This window comes from Rana temporaria, chromosome 3 (genome assembly GCF_905171775.1).
Source record: "Rana temporaria chromosome 3, aRanTem1.1, whole genome shotgun sequence".
Taxonomy (NCBI): domain Eukaryota; kingdom Metazoa; phylum Chordata; class Amphibia; order Anura; family Ranidae; genus Rana; species Rana temporaria.
This window is the reverse complement of record NC_053491.1, coordinates 48,169,136-48,189,372: the sequence shown is the minus strand read 5'-3', so window position 1 is coordinate 48,189,372 and position 20,237 is coordinate 48,169,136. Positions and strand designations below refer to the sequence as shown.

General features: G+C 45.5%; 1 protein-coding gene across 5 annotated transcripts in view; it reads right to left on the bottom strand.

Annotated features, from left to right (window-relative positions):
* Nucleotides 1-20,237, bottom strand: part of TP53BP1 (tumor protein p53 binding protein 1) — a 151,834-nt gene that overhangs the window by 96,252 nt on the left and 35,345 nt on the right. For all 5 annotated transcript variants that reach the window (XM_040342532.1, XM_040342531.1, XM_040342535.1 and 2 more), the window contains exon 2: nucleotides 15,666-15,853. In XM_040342532.1, the coding sequence (XP_040198466.1) occupies nucleotides 15,666-15,845 (180 nt within the window). In that variant the 5' untranslated portion in view covers nucleotides 15,846-15,853. The remainder of the gene's footprint in view (nucleotides 1-15,665; nucleotides 15,854-20,237) is intronic.

Here is a 20,237-nt window from a genome sequence, read left to right as displayed (position 1 = left end):
GTGTGCATGGAGCCTAAGGCTTCATTTCCATGGATGTTTTTGGACGTTTTTACAGCCACTTTTCTGAGCTTTTTTTGCAGCTTAAAAACGGCTCTCCATGTTAGTCTATGGCCTCATGCCCACCATGATGTTTTTGAGCTGTAGATGGCTGAGCCGTTTTTAAGCTGCAAAAAAAAAAAACCCAACAGGACCAGTGCGTTCTGAAGCTCCAGCCTTAGAGCTGTAAATGCCAGACGTTAAAAGAACGCTCAAAAACGCTACCGCAGCGTTTTTGAGCTCCAGCTCAAAAAAAAATAATAATTTAAAAAACATGGACGGGCGTTTTTAAGCTGTAAAAAAGGCTAAAAAAAGTGGCTGTAAAAACGTCCATGGAAATGAAGCCTTAGAAGTCATTAGAAGTAATTTGCAAGTTGTCTGAAGTTTCCTGTGGAGACTTGTCTCTGGGCAGCCTGCCAAGTTTGAGAAAAGATACAATGTTGCTACTCATCAATAAACTGAACTCCGTGTGTAGAAGTTCTCAGTTTAACCATTTAAAGACGAAATCTTTTCTGACACTTGTTGCTTACAATTAAAAACTTGTATTTTCTGCTAGAAAATCACTTAGAACCCTCAAACATACATACATACATACATACACATATATATATATACACACACATATATATATATATATATATATATATACACATATACACATTATATATATATACACACACACATTATATATATATATATATATATATATATATATATATATATATATATATATATATATATATATATATATATATACACACACACACACACACATATATATATATATATATATATATATATTTTTTAGCAGAGGCCCTAGGGAATAAAAAAGCGGTTGTTGCAATATTGTATGTCACGCGGTATTTGCGCAGCGGTCTTTTAAACACAACTTTTGGGGGAAAAAATACACTTTAATGAATAAAAAAATAAATAAAAAATAAACAGTAAAGTTAGCCCGAGGGAGAGATCAGCTTCTGGTGTCGATATCGCGAGCGCCCAGGACAGGTAAGGGACCATATATAAAAAGTCAGCAGCTGCAGTATTTGTAGCCGCTGACTTTTTATATTTTTTTATTTTTTCGGCAGAACTCCGCTGCTTTCACACTGGAGCGGGCAGGCGCTATTCGGCTGCTAGCGGGGCGCTTATAACCCAGCTAGCGGCAAATGAAGAGGTTAAATGTAGTGTAGCACCGCTTTGCAGACACTTCGGCAGCAGTGCCCATTCATTTCAATGGGCAGGAGTGGTGGAGAAGCGATATACACCGCTCCAAAAGATGCTGCTTGCAGGACTTTTTTTAACGTCCTGCCAGCGCACCGCCTCAGTGTGAAAGCCCTCGGGCGTTCACACTGAGACTGCAGGGGAGCCGTTTTGCAGGCACTTTACAGGTGCTATTTTTAGCCCAAAAGCGCCTGAAAAACACCCCAGTGTGAAAGGGGTCCAACTGTTCGATTTTATGAGATGGAGGGGAATTTTTGTTTTGTTTTTTAAAATCGACCTAACATATTGGCCCCCCAAAAAAAAAAAAAAACGCCATCATATATCGGCTATCGCAATTTTGGCATCGGCCAGAGAAAAACCCATATCGGTCGACCTCAAATATATAGACATAGAGAGTGTTACAAGAAGTTTCACAAGGAGTCTGTCTGTACCACCTTCCCAGACCGTAAATTGAACACTTTGTAGAATCTCCCCTTATCTTGTTTATTTTACTATGTATGAGCTCACAGGAATTATCTTTGCATGAACGAAACCAGAGGGCTTATTTACAAATAAAACATTGGATTACATATTTTAAATAATGTTTCTTTCATAATATCTTAGCAATGTGTTAGTTATAAAACACATCAATGCATATATATTATTATAAAAGGTAGCAAATATGGTATCCTATTAATGAAACTATTCATGGATAACTGTTGGCTTTTCGTTTGAATGACCTAATTTTCATGGCATTTTACAGCCCCAGCTAATTGTGTGGGTATATCTTATCACTAGGGCCGAAACAACTAATCGATTATGAATATAGTTGTCAACTATTTTCATAATCGATTAATCGGCCAGTTGATTAGTTGGCCTGCATATAGTATGCATTATTTGTTTACATATCAGGAAATACAGTGCAGCACACATACAGCTCAGTACACCATCCATACATGTCACTAAGTGCCTGAGAATTTGTGAAAGTGTGAGGAGCAATGCCTCATGGGACATGTAGTCCTGGAAGTGAGTGGTTCTAAAGGCAGAAGGTTTTTTACCTTGCTATAGAGGGCGCCCTATACTATACTTTGCAGCTTGCTATTGAGGCACTCTGAAGGCAGGGAGGAGTCAGAAGCATCGGTGAGGGACCCCAGAAGTGGAGGATCTGGGCTGCTCTGTGTAAAACCATTACACAGAGCAGGTAAGTATAACAAGTTTGTTTTAAAAAAAAATACATTTTAAAAACTCTGCAGGGAAGATCAGCATCTGAACCCAGAGAAAGTGGAGGTAATAGAAGGCATTACAATTACTGTAGTTGGTAATTTATATTTACCTCTGCATATGGATATTTAAGAATAAATTGCCTTTTTTTTTTATTTACATATTAACTTAATTGTACACCACACTTTTTTTTTAAGATTATCCGATTATTTGAAACAATAATCGACCAACTAATCGATTATGAAAATAATCGTTAGTTGCAGCCCTACTTATCACATACATATATTATAAGTCAACGCCAGGCAGGGTTGCCAACCGTCAGTAAATTTACAAAGTTTGTAAAATCCCTAATTTTTGCATCTGTCGATAAATGTCCATTACAGACATACAGACTACACGTCCATAATGGACATTTATGGACAGATGCAAAAATTACGTATTTTATATAAGGACAAGGGAACAGAGGAGGGTAAGACGTGTGAGGATAATACATCTGTCCTAGGGAAGCAGAAAAAGAGGTTAAGGATCAGAGGTTGGTTAGCATAAAAACAGGGTACAGTGACCATGTTGGTAATTACTTTAGTTATTTTTCTTGTTTTCTTTGCTAACTTTCTGTAGATTGAAGTGACAATTATACGATTATGTACCCATTGTATATGCCATGTTAAATTTTTTGTGATCTTGACCATAAAAATAAAGGAATTAAATATGAAAAAAAAAAAAAAAATTTTACAAACTGTAAATTTACTGAAAGGCGGCAACACCGACGCCAGGATGTCTGAAGGCAATTGACACGTTTGACAATTAATGGTGTCTTACTAAGCCAAGGGCAGAAGGTCATGTAAATAACATTAGAAGTAATTTCTTATACAACACTGCCTCTAGAGGTTAAAATGGTAATTATTCAAGATGGTCACTAAACTTGGTTGTCATGGTAACATGTAAACTCAATCGTCATATGATATCATCAATTACATAGTAGGGATAAACACACCCACTTTTGGGAGTAAGATAAAAAAAAGTAGCTACAGATCGCAGAGAAAGGATGGCTGGATCGCTCTGGATCTCTCGATGGCTCTCCATCTCTATGGAGGCTAAAAGAAGATGATCTCAGAAGGAATTCGGACAGAGACTGGGAGATCTTGAAACGCAAAGACGTAGGAATGTGGAAAGAAGTCCCTTTGGGACTTTTCTTCTCAAAACGACAGAATTCTTAAAGTCCTGGTACAGTAATAATCTTTTCATGCATTATTATTTTCATGTATTAGTAATACAATTGTTTTTGCATATACATTAGTAAAACCATTTGAGCATATGGCAAAGCAAATTGGAGTTGTATTATTTTTAACTGCAGTATGAAATAATTATATTCCAAATATTAAGAGACATGCACAGTTTTGTCTGTCTTTAAAAAGCTAAAGCTTATACAATGGTTTTATTATGATACATGTTTGGAAATTGATCTTAAATTTAACATACATCTTGATTGAATTATCAAGCTGTGCACAATGACATTTTGTCTGTGCATGTTTAAAGTTTAAAGTGGTTGTATAGGGGTTTTTGTAACTTTTACCTACAGGTAAGCCTATAATAAGGCTTACCTGTAGGTATAAAGAATATCTCCTAAATTTGTATGGTTTAGGAGATATTCCCCCCGCAATGCGCCGCGGGGATCCTCGGCTAAAGGGCCGGCAGCCGCCGGACCTTGCCGGTTTGAAGTCTCCCTCGCGCATGCACGGGAGTGACGACATCGCCGCTCCAGCCAATCACAGCGCTGGAGCGGCGATACCAGGAAGACACGCCGAGTCAAGATGACATCTCGCTCGGCGTGGACCAGGTAAGTATTTCATAATGAGCGAATATGCGGTGCATACTAGCTCATTATGGCTTTTGCCTTTCAGGTGAAATTTTTTTTTTTAAATTTATCGCGGGGGTACACAACCGCTTTAAGTTAGAAGAGCTGTTTGTTTTGAGAAGGCATCATGGGGGTTATTTACTAAAGGAAAATCTACTTTGCACTACAAGTGCACTTTAAAGTGCAGTCGCTGTAGATCTGAGGGTGACATGCAAGGAAAATAAAAAACATAATTTTAGCATCCACATGATTGGATGATAAAATCAGCAGTGCTTCCCCTCATTTCAGATCTTCCCCTCAGATCTACAGCGACTGCACTTCCAAGTGCACTTGCAGTGCACTTGTAGTGCAAAGTGGATTTGCCTTTAGTAAATGACCCCCATAGTGTTAAGGTAAACAACATTTGTTTCCACAAGTCCGTGATACCACGGGAAGATATTCACAAGTAACCAAGTCTAAAATGTACAAGTATCCAAGAATTGAATGTGGTATTTTACCAATAGAGCTTGTGTAAAAATGTGAAGTACCTGAATCATTTATCTTCGATATGTAGAAGTATATCCATTTATTTGTATGATCACAAAATATACTCGATATTAATTTGCACTGTATTTTTAGTTAATATATATTTTTAAGCATATCATTTGTGTCACTGGTCTTCAAAATAGCATGGATAAACTAACTTGAATTTCTTGTTGATATTTATGGAAAAAGGTAAAATCTCCCAAAATCAAGATTTGCATAATTTTATAAATACAATACCGTTTTATTATTTCAGTATAAACAGTCAGTACCATAGATCAGCAGAATGGCGGTCTGCCTGTGTAAACAAGGCAGATTGCCACTTTTTGAGAAGGGAAGACAGATGCTGTGTTTCTGCCAAGCAAATACATCCCCCACACAGTTAGAAAGCACTCCCAGGGAACACAGATAACCCTTTGATCACGCCCCTGTTAACCCCATCCCTGCCAGTGTCATTAGTACATTGCATTATTTTTTAACACTGATCACTGTATTGGTGTCACAGGCCCCCAAAAAGTGTCACTAAGGCTTCATTTCCATGGACTTTTTTCCAGCCACTTTTCTGAGCGTTTTTTGCAGCTTAAAAACAGCTCTCCATGTTAGTCTATGGCCTCATGCCCACCATGATGTTTTTGAGCTGTAGATGGCTGAGCCGTTTTTAAGCTGGAAAAAAAAATAAAAAAACAGAACCAGTGCGTTCTGAAGCTCCAGAGTAGAGCTGTAAAAACGCCAGACGTTAAAAAACGCGCAAAAACACTCAAAAACGCTACCACAGCGTTTTTGAGCTCCAGCTCAAAAAAAAAATAAAAAGAAAATCCAACATGGACAGGCGTTTTTAAGCTGTAAAAAAGGCTAAAGAAAGTGGCTGTAAAAACGTCCATGGAAATTAAGCCTTAGTGTCCGATTTGTTCACTGCAATGTCACAAAATAGAAAATTCCATAAATCTATCCCATAGTTTGTAGACACTATAACTTTTGTGCAAACCAATCAATATTACCTTATTGGAATTTTTTTAATTAAAAACAGGTAGCAAAATACATACTCACCTAAAATTTATGAAGAAGAGAGGCGCATGCGCGCAGCTTTCAAGATGGCCACCGGCGTCTGAAGCTCCGCTCCACCACGGCCTAACGCTGCCCACCGGAGCTGATTGAATGCCCCCACAGCTATCACACCGGGACTATCAGGTAGGGGAGGCACCCCCGAACCCGCGGATGTCTTTACCGCCAGTCCGGAGGGACTTATCAGGCCAAATGGCGGCGTCTCCTGGCCCCCTCAGCTATGCCAAGATGGCGGCTCCACGAGGCCTGGAAACGGAGCAGAAGGAGGACTCCATAGCCGACCAGGACCATTCCCCCCCCGCAATCCCCAGGTACTGGATTCCCCCCCTTAGCAGCAGCAGCTTCTCCATCATCCACGGAATCTCTGCTGGGCAGGATGGGATCTGCATTCCCCACTACCCCCATGCTAGACCCACATACAGGCCTGCTGCTTACTGTCAGTGAGGTACAGGAGGAGGCCCCCATTCCCACTGACTTTCCCTCTATGATGGCTGCTTTCTCCCAAATGCTGTCCAGGAGTCTGGCACTGAACGCAGCACAAATTACATCATCCATCCATGCAGACCTGCTGCAGTTGGGGATGAGGATGGACACTATAGAGCAAAAGGCGGACCAGGCAGTGGCACGTATCAATCAGAATTCCACTAGGTTACAAGAGGTACAGGATCAACTGGAGATGGCATTTGCTAAGATCGACGACCTCGAGAACCGATCGAGACGCTATAATTTTAGGGTGCGGGGGCTCCCGGAGTCGGACAAGGAGGTACAAGCTGCGGTGAAAACCCTGATTAAAAGCCTCATCCCGGATATCGCTGAGCACCGTCTTGAGCTAGATAGAGCACACAGAGCCTTACAATCCCCCCGATCGGATGGCCTGCCCAGGGATATCATTGTGAAACCGCACTACTATGCTGTCAAAGAAGAGGTGATGAGGAGAGCTAGGAGATCGGACAATCTCACTTTAAACGGCTACAATATTCAAATTTTTGCGGATCTGTCACCTTACACAGTGCAGAAGAGGCGCTCACTTAAACCGCTGCTGCAGGTCCTTATGGGAAAAGAAATCACGTACAGATGGTCCTTCCCGCTACGAGTGAACTTTTCCTACAGAAACAAAAATTTCGGCTTCTCATCATTCCCAGAGGGGGATTGCCTGCTAACCCAACTAGGACTGATTGTTCTGGAACCGCCATCTTCAGAGTCCGGCAGGGGGACACCTGGATCCACGAAGAGACCGCCGCCCGCAAGCCCGCTGCAGAAGAATTGGCTGACACAGAACCACAAGCGTTCCAAGGAGAACTCTTTCACATGAGAATCATCATCTGAAGTACTACCAGTCCTGACTGGTCTGGAACACTGAAGAACTACCCATCCCATATGGGGGTGGAGGGTCCCTCTTTCCCCCCCGGTCCCAACGTTGGCCCTTATGGGAACTGTCTTCCTATACCACGATCTGGTTGCCTTGTTGAGGCCTATCGGAACTCTGATAAGCAGTTTTATTTTATTTTTTTATTTTATTGTTAGTTTGTGTTGCTCTTTGGTCATGGTATGGGGACTGGGACTGTTGTCTGGGACTATGGGGGGGGGGGGGGGGTACGATGTCGGGAGCTCTGGGGCTCCTGGGGGGACTATTTTCTTCAGCATGGTCGCTAGGGATTGTTTATCATCGCACAACTAAACCTCTCATAGGAGGCTAGCTGGAAAATCAAGGTCACAGTTTGGTAGAGCGGGGGGGGAGGAGGGGTCTCAGCTCTTTTAAGGCTAACGTACTAGGATAAAGGGGTGGGTATTACATGGTCCACGGGCTCCACAGGCTGGCATCTTTTAATACTGGTTAAGTCACTGGATACTGGCCCTTTTCCTTCTCTCCCTCCTCCGGTTAGTTTTTTGTTGGGGGCTCGGTTACAGTTTGTGGGCCTTGACCTACACGGAACGCGCGTTCAGTTTTTTTTTTGGGTATCATAGGCTCCCGGTTAGCCCTAAGTGATAGAATAGAGGTGACGGGGCCGTGGTGGACTCAGTGCACCTCCATTGGATCTGGATCACCTTTGGTGAAGCCAGATCCGTTACCGGTAGCCCGGTTTTAGGGTCACATCGGTGCCCTAAACTTTTTGGGGTGAGGGCAGTTTTGCCCACTTCACCCCGGGGGGGGGGGGGGGGGTCAGGGGACCCCCGGAATACGGTCAAGAAATGTTCACTGAGTTTGAGGTTTTATTTGCTCTGCGGCAGCTATGTATTAATGTTGTCTTTTCTTCTCCCTTCTTTCTCTGTTTCACCTCTTTTACTTCTGACTTCTCCACGATTCCCTAGGGGTGCTCCACGGTTCCGGGGTGGATTCCAGTCCCTCAGCCCAGACCCGGGGCTCGCGACGCTACAAGTGCCAGAACTACGGAGGGAATACTCCCGACAGGACACAGGTAGGCTGCATTGGTATAGTGGGGCTCCTGAACCTCTGATCCATGGCTGACACATGTCCCCCCCCACCAACACTCAAAATCATCTCCCATAACACTCAGGGCCTAAATTCCCCCGTTAAACGCAGGAAGCTCCTCCAGTCATACCACTCCATGCACGCTGAAGTCCTTCTACTGCAGGAGACGCATTTCCCGTCCACTTACAGACCCACGTTCCTCCACCACCGTTATCCCCAATTTTACCTTGCCTCGGCTGACACTAAAACGAAGGGGGTGGCCATATGTTTCGCCAGACACATCAACCTTTCCTTGAAGGAATCTATAGTGGACCCGTTGGGCCGCTATATCCTGGTTTCAGGCCATATCGACGGGGAACTATACACCTTCGTCTCCTACTACACACCGAATAAGGGCCAAAGACCCTTTTTTGAATCACTATTACGCAAACTACAACCACACTTGAGGGGCACTGTCTTCCTGGGGGGAGACTCAAATACGGTGTTTGACTTCTCACTGGATAAGACGGCCAACGGCACACCTAAACCTAAACGCCCCTCCAAACAGAGCTCTAATATAGCCAAGCTCCTCCACTCGGTGGGGTTGATAGATGTTTGGCGGGAGGTAAACCCATGCACAAAAGATTACACCCACTTTTCTGCCCCCCACAACTCCTATGCCAGGATTGACCACATTTTCACCCACGCCACTTCCGTTAATATGTAACGCCAGGATTGTAGACACCCCCCTGTCAGACCACTCAATGGTCACTCTGCTCACTAGGAGGCCAACGGGCTCTAGAAACCCGCCTCGCTGGCGCCTGAATGAGTCGCTTCTACGCGATCCGGTCCAATGCTCCTTACTAGAAGAGGACATTAATGAATATTTCCTTATCAATACAACATCTGAAGTCTCCCCTTCCACGGTCTGGGCAGCGCATAAAACGGTCATAAGGGGAAAACTGATACAGGTAGCAGCTAAACTTAAAAAGGAACACAGGGCTGACAATATCAGGCTTACAGAGACCTTTCACAGGCTGAAAAAAGCACACAAACGCCAACCCACGGCTGACTCACTTGCCCGACTGGACGAAGCGAGAGCTCTTCTTAACTTATCACTGACGACTGCGGCCGAGAAGCACCTCAGATGGTCCGGGGCTAGGTTTTACTCCCAAACTGACAGGATAGGCTCACGCCTGGCCACCAAACTGAGCCCCAAACAGCGGGCGCTTGCTTTCCCTAAAATACGGGTCCCCACAGGGGAGCTGACGCAGAACCCAACTAAAATAATGGACTCATTCCTTCAATTTTATTTGGGGCTATACAAGCCTGCTCAAACGCCCCCTTCCCCGACAGGAAGGGACTTTTTGGACGATCTCCCATTGCCATCCCTGACGGGGGAACATAGGGACATCATGGAATCCCCTTTCACTCAAGAGGAAGTACTGTCCACAATTAAGGCCCTCAAGCTGGGTTCATCGCCGGGTCCGGATGGCTTCTCCACCGGTTACTATAAAAAATTTGGTCCATGCCTGGCCCCTCACCTGGCACGACTGTTCAACTCTCTCAGGGATGGAGCCCAACTGGGGACAGACCTAAACTCTGCCTACATCTCGGTCATTCCGAAACCGGATAAGGACCCTAGCGAGGTGTGTAATTACCGCCCCATTTCACTGATTAACAACGATATTAAAATCATGACAAAAATACTAGCGAATAGGCTGTCCGGCTTCATAGCCTCATATGTACACAAAGACCAGGTGGGCTTCATCCCGGGGAGACAGGGGACAGACCAGATCAGACGGGCTATAGACATCGTTTCCCTTCTGCAATCACAGTGGGACGGAGGACCGCGGCAGGAGGGTTTCTTATTATCTATAGACCTACATAAGGCCTTTGACACTATAGACTGGGCGTACTTGAGGGAGGTTCTGAAAAGGTGGGGGTTTGGACCCAACTTCATGAGCCTCATTGGGTCACTTTACTCCAGCCCCTCCGCCCAGGTGCGACTTATGGGCAGATACTCTGAATCCTTCCCAATTGGCAGAGGGACCAGGCAGGGGTGCCCCCTTTCCCCGCTCCTGTTTGCTGTGGCTATCGAAACGCTGGCGGTAGCACTGAGGACGAATCCTGACATCAGGGGGGTATTCTGTGGACCAAAGGAACACAAATGTGCCCTGTACGCGGACGACCTCCTACTCTTTGTCACTTCACCCCTTACTTCCACAACAAAGATACTCCAGACCCTAGGGGTTTTCAGTGAGGTGTCTGGCCTGCGGGTAAATGTGGGCAAATCTCTGGCTATTAATATATCAGTCCCCCCGGACCTACTTAAACAGCTTACTGATACCTTCGACTTCCAATGGGCTCCCTCACATATTACGTACCTAGGCATCAAGCTCACACCCCATATCGAAGGCCTCTTTAAAGTGAACTACCCCCCGATGATCAGCAAGTGTAGAGGGGATTTGGGGAGGTGGGCCAAATGTGGGCTGTCCTGGCTGGGCCGGGTGAACGCGGTAAAAATGACCCTTTTGCCACGTTTGCTATACCTGTTCCGCTCGCTCCCGATCGCGGTACCGAAACATTTCCTTAATAAATTCCAAGCAGAGATTACCCGGTTTGTGTGGGGGAAAAAGGGGTATAGGTGTCCATCAGGAGTTCTCTATCGTTTAAAAACACAAGGAGGTATGGGGCTTCCTAGTTTATGGGGATATTTTCAAGCGGCCCAACTAACACAAATTTCGACGGCCTTCTTCCAGGGTTCGAAACCGGACTGGCTTGCAATGGAGAGGCAGGCCATCCCATCACATACCATTGATTATGTCTTGGGGTGTGACTCCAAACGCAGACCGGCCATTTTAGCGCCCACGCTATCTCACTCCGTAGCCCTATGTTCTAAACTATTCTCACGTCCCGGTCTGATTTCCCCTCTGAAACCCCTCTCGCACATATTCCATAACCCAGACTTTCCCCCAGGGATGGACATCAAGGCGTTCCGGTGGTGGACGGATAAAGGAATGTACAGGATAGGTCACTTCCTGGCTAGAGAGGGCCCACTGTCACTAAATCATTGCAAAAAACAACTGGATATGCCCATTGAGGAACTTTTTAGGTTCTCCCAAATCTCCCACTATCTCCACTCTATCTGGAAGGACAAGTCAGCTCCCCCCAGGATAACGCCATATGAAAACTGGTGCGCAAACTCTAGGGATCAGAGGGGTGGGATCTCGTTACTTTATATGACCCTGATGTCTAAGACGGATAAGCCCTCGTACGCCTGGGTCTGGGAGGAGGAACTGAACACATCTTGGAGCACTGCAGTCTGGCACCGAGCAACGGAGCGAGCATATAAAGGTATTCTCAATACATGTCTCATTGAAGCTAGTCTTAAAGTGATGTTTAGGTGGTATTACGTCCCCTCTAGACTGGCTAGAATGTTCCCTGGGTCCTCTCCATTATGTTTTAGGGGATGCGAACTGGAAGGTAACATGTTACACACTTGGTGGTCCTGCCCCCGCATTAGATCCTTCTGGAAAAGAGTTTTCCGCACTATGGGCTCCTTACTAGAGAAAAGGATACCTCCACAGCCTAACACGGCGCTCCTAAATCAGTGCATCCCATGCTTACCTAAACACTCCAGGACCTTATCAGTTTTCATTTTATTGGGGGCCAGGATGACCATAGCTAAAGCTTGGAAGAAACCCGCAGTTTCTTTCCAGATGTTTAGGAGGAAAGTCTCCTGGATAATGTCACAAGAACAAATAGTAGCGAAGCGGGCGGATCAGACTGACAAATTCAGATCTATATGGGAACCCTGGGCTACCTTCTGCAACGTTTCTCTCCTGGAGTACCGCCTGGAGACGGGAACACCCCATCCTGATCCTCACTAGGCTCCTCTGTCTTTTTCCTCTTTACCACGTTTCTCTATCTCTTTCCCTCTCTCCCCCTGTAAGCACCTCCCTTGGTGCTAGATGCTGCTGTCGGGTAGGATGTTAAATTTCAGGTTATACCCCACTTAGGGGGGTTGCCTCGAGAGCGGGCAGACTTCATCCCCCGAGGGGGCAGAGGGCGGCTGATTTATACCGGCCCGGGCCCCTGACCCTGGTACTCGGGACGCAGCGTGATCCCTTTTAGGGGCGTCCGGTGTGCCATGGGTTATGGGAACTGAGTGGCACTAATGTATTAATAGGAACCCTGAAATGGCGCTCACACTACTGGTTTTAACATTGCGCTCTGCTCGCTCTTGAGGAGTTCACTGACTAGGTTTTGTAGGAATAGGGGAGTTTCTCTCCCGTCATGTATATGTGAGATGGAACTGACGCTTCGTAAACATGTACCAATGTTAACTGACATGTTCTTTGAAAAACTCTCAATAAAAACATTTAAACATAAAATTTATGAAGAAATTTGATTTTTTTTTTTATTGTTTTTTACTTTCCGCTATAAAACCTAACAAAAAAAAAGTCGGCTTTTTTTGGTATAGCGTAAAAAAAAAAAAAAAAAAAACCTGCAGAGGTGATCAATCACCATCAAAAGAAAGCTTCATTTGTGGGGATAAAAATTATATTAATTTAATTTGGTTACAAAGTCGCATGACCGCAAAATTGTCAGTTAAGCGGAAAAAATGGCTTGGTCAGGAAGGGGGGGGGGTGATAAACCTGGAGCTGAAGTGGTTAAAAAAGAAGAAGTATGCAAATACAGTTTTGTTTTTTTAATCATACTTGCCTAGCTGGAAGCTGCATCTGTCCCCAGCCAGTTTTTACACCGAGAACCGAGCCATCTAACACGCCGATAGCGCAGTTCTCACAGCTCTGCCCCCTGCGTTCACAGAGAGCGGCCGGCTCAGGCTCTCGGCATCTTGCTGAGAGCCTGAGCCGGGTGCCAGTACAGGCAAGTGGTCTGACCCCAACTTCATTGTCGCGATCTTGCCCCAGCCTGGACTAGCACTGTGACATCAGCTGACAGCGGGCTTCTGCCTGCTGTCTGTAAAAAAAACAAAAAAAAAAAACAGGCCACAGGAGTGCAAAATGATCTGCACTCCTGTGATCCACAAGAGAAGTAGCTTTGGCTGTACTCCTCCTTTATATCATCTCATAAAACTTCAATAGACTGTGTATTACCTTCCTCAGTTGGTGTCACTCTTTCACAGCTCGAATCTCTTATTGTGTTTATACTATACAATGGCCAAAAAATAGGTCAGAGATCTTGGTCAGCTGAAGAAGGTCATATACATAGCGAATTTCTTCCAGCGAGGTGCCCAATATTTGCTCGGTGGGTGGCGACCTCCCACCCGACATCCCTCAATTAACAAATTAAAGTAGCCAGGTGAAAAATTGTTGGCCCAACAGCACCTTCATCCAATCAGGTGCAAGTACTGTTCGGGTATTTCAGGAGGTGGCAAGGCCAGATCTTAAAATACAATACCCACAGTGGGAGATTTGTCTATATGAATTGTGCAGCAGGGATGGTGGAAACTGTCAAGATGTTTTCTTATTAGACCTGTGGGCTTTTGTCAGTAGAATTTCTATCCACTTTTCTAAAGATTCAGAACTCTGAGCTTTCAGAAATTAGCTTAAAGTGACACTAAAGGCTCATGTTTTTTGTTTTTAAATAACAAACATGTCATACTTACCGCCACTGAGCAGTTAGTTTTGCAACAAGTGACCCCAATCCACCTCTTCTGGGGTCCCACGGCGGCTCTCGCAGCTCCTCCGAGCAATAGCCAACCCCCTCTGGGAAGCTCTCTCCCAAGGGGGTTCCCTTCCGGGTGTGCTCCTGTGTCATACACTCTGCATCCATAGATGCCGAGCGTATGACGCGGCCCCGCCCCCCGGCGGCCGCATCATTGGATTTGATTGACAGCAGCAGGAGCAAATGGCTGCGCTGTTATCAATCTATCCAACGAAGAGCCGAGAAGCCGCGGAGAGAGCGACGTGGGATCGCGCCCACGGAAATTTGAGGCTCAGGCAAGTAAAACAGGGGGGCCGGACACTGCAAGGTGTTTTTTTACCTTAATGCATAGGATGTATTAAGCGGTTCCCGACCGGCTCCTGTATATATACGTCGGCAAGTCCCACGGCGTGATGTCTGTGGTGTCCCGCGATCGGGACACAGAGCTGAAGAAAGGGGAGATGTCAGTGTGAACACAACATGTCCCCGTTCTTCCTATTGACATGTCACTGATCGTCTGTTCCCCGTCATCGGGAACAGTGACGTGTCACGGCCAGCCACGCCCCCTAACAGTTAGAATCACTCCCTAGGTCACACTTAACCCCTTCACTGCCAGTGTATTTTTTACAGTAAAAAGTGCATTTATATAGCACTAATCGCTGTAAAAATGACAATGGGGGAGAGGGAGAGGGAGAGGGAGAGGGAGAGGGAGAGGGAGAGGGAGAGGGAGAGGGAGAGGGAGAGGGAGAGGGAGAGGGAGAGGGAGAGGGAGAGGGAGAGGGAGAGGGAGAGGGAGAGGGAGAGAGGGGGAGAGGGAGAGAGAGAGAGAGAATTGTTGATCGCTGCCATTACTTGTAAAAAAAAAAAAAAATTATAAAAAGGCCATAAAACTAGCCCTTATTTTGTAGATGCTATAACTTTTGCCCAAACCAAATGCCGAATCGCAAAAAAAGTCCTCTGGTCTTTGGCCAGCCAAATGGTCCGGGGCTTAAAGCGGTGGTTCCCCTAAAAATAAAATGTTGACATCGCATTTAGCAAATAAATTACAGTTAGAATCGGCTTGTTTTATTTAAAAAATACCTCCGTACGTATCGTTTCCATTATTCGGTCCCACCGCCACTTCCGGGTACGATGCAGGCGGTGGGCGTTCCTAATTGATTGACAGGCATCCGAACTACGCATCCATCGCGTCACGAGATGCCGAAAAAAGCCGAACGTCGGTGCGCATGCGCCGTATAGAGCCGCACCGACGTTCGGCTTTTTTCGGCATCTCGTGACGCGATGGATGCGTCGTTCGGATGCCTGTCAATCAATTAGGAACGCCCACCGCCTGCATCGTACCCGGAAGTGGCGGTGGGACCGAATAATGGAAACGATACGTACGGAGGTATTTTTTAAATAAAACAAGCCGATTCTAACTGTAATTTATTTGCTAAATGCGATGTCAACATTTTATTTTTAGGGGAACCACCGCTTTAAGTGGTTAAGGTGAAAAAACACGAATGTTTACAACCTCTTTAACAAAGGTCATCTGTTCAAAAATGTCATCTCATAAAAACTATGAGAATTACGAATGTGACAACCTGACAGCAAAGAAACTTGACTGGAATATGATTTGTGGGTGGAGCTGACCTTTGAAGTCTAGAATATAATGGCGTACAATTAGAGTAAATGAAATACAACTCCTACCAAAACGGGACTTTCAACATTTGACTGTAGATTCGACAGATGGTGAGGAGGCAGTCCAAAGCGGGCACGGTCCAAGTCATCTTCTGTCCCCAAACTTTCTGGTTGGGAGTCTTCAACAATGAGACATGGTGTGTCCTGTTGTGAAAAGTCCGAGTCCAACTGACTCCTTGTGGGGTCCATCTTCTTCCCTATAAAAAGCCATAACAGTATGGGGTTAGTCATAGACATACAAGGCCAACTGTGTGACAATAGGAGGAAGACATCAAACATGGAAAAAGGAACCCAGGGAAAAAATAAATAAATACCTAAATCACCTTGGAGGTCACTAACAGTAACAGACTGGATCATGGTAATAACCCATAACGCCGGGGTAGACAAACCTCAGGCGCCAGATCGCCATGGCGACCAAAAGTTTCTCTTCCCACGCCCCCCCCCCCCTTTTATGTATCCCAGGCTCTGCGTGCCCAAGACCAGCATAGCAGGTGCCGCCAAATAGAGGGCGCGGGGGTCCCTGTTGACACTGTCCCAGGCCATTAAAGGAGTTGTAAATAAAATAAAAATGTATGCTGAAATGACTGTTTACAGGGTATAGAGACATAATAGTTAACTGATTCCTTTTAAAAACGATTAAAAATAGATAAATATCAATCATATAATGTGACTGTAGTTTCTAGTTTCGTTTTTGCATGTTGTTTCCTGCCTATGCTGTACAGAGCCACAGAGCCAATACAGGGCAGTGATGGTTTGGAAAACGAAACTGATTGGTGCTGAGGGGTTTTAGACACACAGTAATCACACCTCCTTGATTAGTGACCACAGAGAGAAAGCTCCCAGCACTGTGGTCATCATGAAACGGACAACGAGGAAGTGTGGAGATCAGAGAAGAATTACAGCAACTTGAGAGCAAAAACGAACAATGACGACATGAAAACAGCACTGCATTAAGGTAAAGGAAGCTATTAAAAAAAAAAAAAAAAAAAAAAAAGACACAGGCAAGTGGTCCAATCCCAACTTCATTGTCGCGATCTTGCCCCAGCCTGGACTAGCACTGTGACATCAGCCGACAGCGGGCTTCAGCCTGCTGTCTGTAAAAAAAAAAAAATTCTAGCAGCAGATCTCGTTCATAACGCTAAACTGATGACTTGTAGTGGGCTTTTAGTGTCACTTACCGAAAATATAGGGTACTGACATGTTTAAGGCCGGGTTCACACTATTGTGAATTGGATGCGGATTCGCCGCATCCAATTCACAATAGCAGGAGAATGTAAATGGCCCTCTATGGAGCTGGGTTCACATAGCTCCGATGCGACTCCGGTGCGAATTTGCACAGGAGCCCTGTGCGTCTTTTGGTCCGCTTTAGGTCCGAATTCAACCCAAAAATTTGAGCTGAAATCGGACCTGAAACAGTGAATGGGGGGATTCACAGGACCCCTGCTGGAAGCCGCATCGTCATCCAGTGTGAATTGATCCTAAAGAAGTCTCAAGGTTTTGCCACCTTAATGCATTAAAGGAGTTGTAAATGAAAAAATGTTTTCACCTTCATGCAATCTATGCATTAAGGTGAAAAAACATCTGGTGTTGCCGCCGCCGCCGCCCCCCCCCCCCCCCAGCCCCCGTTTTACTTACCTGACCCGTCAAAAATCCCACGCGCTCCCGATATCCTCTTTGCCACTCAGCCTGGCCGCTGATTGGCTAGAGCGGATGGATTGAGAGCAGAGCAGCCATTGGCTGGCGCTGCTGTCAATCACATCCAGTGACGCGGCGTGCCGAGGGGCGGGGTTAAGTGATACAGCGAGCGGCCATATCACGGGAGCGCGCCCGCAATTACTGACCACCATGCGAGCTCTCGCATGACTGTGGTGAGTAATTGCAGGGAGGACCAGAGACAGCTGCCGAGGGACCCCAGAAGACGTGGATCGGGGCCACTGTGCAAAACGAACTGCACAGTGGAGGTAAGGAGGTATGACATGTTTTTAAAAAAAAAAAGAAAAAACCCTTCTGTGGTGCAGCAGAAGCCTCCCACACCCCTCTGTTCTCATTGGCTGGGTACAAGCTGTGAGCCATTTCCTGAATGGAGAGGCGCACAGGGCGAGACTAGCCCAGGTGCCAGGTCAAATTTTGCATCAGGGCCCACAAGCTTCAAGCTACGCCTCTGGCGGTGCGGCAAATTCTTTGTCGCATTGGCTGGAAAAGTACCATTGCCTCAAATAGGCTGCAACTTGTCATGCGATATGATCTCTCAAATCGCATGACAAATCGCTCCAATGTAAACCTAGGCTAAATATCACGACTTGTCACAGTCAATATATGCAAGGGCTCAATAGTTCAGGTCTGTCCTCTTCTTCCGGTAGGTTGCCGATTACATGGAATGTTTTATGCGTTTTGTTTGCATGGACGTCATTTGTGATCCATGTATAGATTTCCCTAATGCAAATATGACCGATGCGGTGAAATCACTAACCTGGAAGGTGGAATATGCAGAAACTTTGCAAACCATCAAATACATTTTCTGCTTTTTTGAAGCTTCTCGTCAGAGAAGACATTAAAAAAAGTGTATGGATCTAGTAAAGTTTAAAAAAAAAAAAAAAGTTAGAAGTAGAAGAAAATCTAACTAAAAAAGTCTAACTATTCTTAAAAATCACCCTTTCTTTATATATATATATAACCTACTAATAACCATACCAGTCTTTATTATTTTTTTTGCCCCAGAGGAACCCTTAAAATAATTACCAGGTCTTGGGGAAGCCCTGCTAAAACCAATTCATAGGGGTTAGGGGGAAAAATGCCCCTTATATTGTTTGCCAAGGGCAAGATGTGCCCCATTACAGTGGTGTTTAAAGGAGTTGTAAAGGAAAAAAAAAATTGCCTAAAATTAATGTCTGCAAGGTAGACAGACCGAATAGTGTAATGATTCTGTTAAATAACGAGTAAATACCTACTAAATTCCTTCATCTATATCACCTCCGGCGTTCTAGTTTCTGTTCTCTCATTCAATTCCTGGTTTGCGGCGCTGGTTCATGTAAGAACTACATTTCCCAGTATGCATTGCGGCACGCCCAGTAATTCACACCTCCTTGAAGTCTCTAACATGTAGAGAGTGTCCTGCCACACAGATGTAGTTCCCAGGAGGGGGCGAGCACGTTACTGACCACCGCAGTAAAGCCTCCCTTCACGGTGGTCAGTAAAATCAGACAAGCAGGAAGTGAACAGAACAGAGAAGAAATAGAGCAACTTCTGAGCAAAAACAAACAATAAGGAAGTGAAAAGAGGAATGTCTGCAGGTAAGGGATGCTTATTATGAAAAAAAATATTTCCTTTACAACCCCTTTAAGGCCCCTTTCACACAGTCTGACATTCCTGTCATATTTGTCGGCGGACCGGAATGGTTGCTCCATACTTCTCTATGGAGCGTCGGATGTCAGCGGAGACATGTCCGCTGACATCCGACCTGCTATAATCAGACGGATGGCGATATGCTGCCATCCATCCATGGCGGATCGGGTGAGATCTGATGAAAACGGACATGCTGTCTTTTTTCATCAGATCGCTCCATAGGAGACAGTGGCGCTGCACAAGCCCCTCCCCGCTCAATGAGCAGAGGGGGACTTGTCACCCGCCGGCTCAGCGGAGATCTGCGGAGTCAGCCGCTGAGCTGGCTGACTCCAATGAGATGGAGTCCGCCTAGTGTGAAAGGGGACTAAAAAGGCCCACGTACAGGCAGCTAAAAAGTTCTATGGTGTCAAGCAACTGGAAATGCCAAGTGGCATTGGCCCTGAACTATGCAGGCACCATTTAAAGGTTGGGTCAGTCAGCCACAGCTCAAGGATCCCAGGTTGAAAATGGCCGCTTTATACTATGTACTACTACTGTGTACTAACTTCTCCACATGAAGTGGAAACCTTGCAAAATGATCTGAACAAAAGGACCTGGGGGTCCTAGTAGATAATAGGCTCATCAATGGCATGCACGGCCAAGCTGCTGCTAACAAAGTAAACAGGATATTGGCATTAAAAAGGGGATTAACTCCAGAGATAAAACGATAATTCTCCCACTCTACAAGACTCTGGTCCGGCCGCACCTGGAGTATGCTGTCCAGTTCTGGGCACCAGTCCCCAGGAAGGATGTGCTGGAAATGGAGCGAGTACAAAGAAGGGCAACAAAGCTAATAAAGGGTCTGGGGGATATTACCGTAGTTATGAGGAAAGTAGTGGTGCAACGGATCGTCATTGATCCGTGATCCGAACGGGTCAACATGTTCGGATCGGCACACCAGGTGATCCGCGGATTGAGCGCTGCTGCCTCGGCCATAGGAAAGACCGCGGCTTCGGCGTAGCTCAGGAGCGGCGGCCATCTTGGTACACCCAGCGGCAGCCTAGGTATACAGTGGGGGAGATTTTTTTTTTTTTTGCAGATCTGAAAAATGATCCGATCCGTGACTCTGATCTTAGGAACAATCCAAACGTGTAATTGAGGCCGCGGCTTTCTGCAGGCCTAAGTTTCCTTATGTGATCTGGCGCCATCTTGTGGTGGCCGTTGGCATTACAAGCAAAACAGCAGTTCTAATATGTTTTT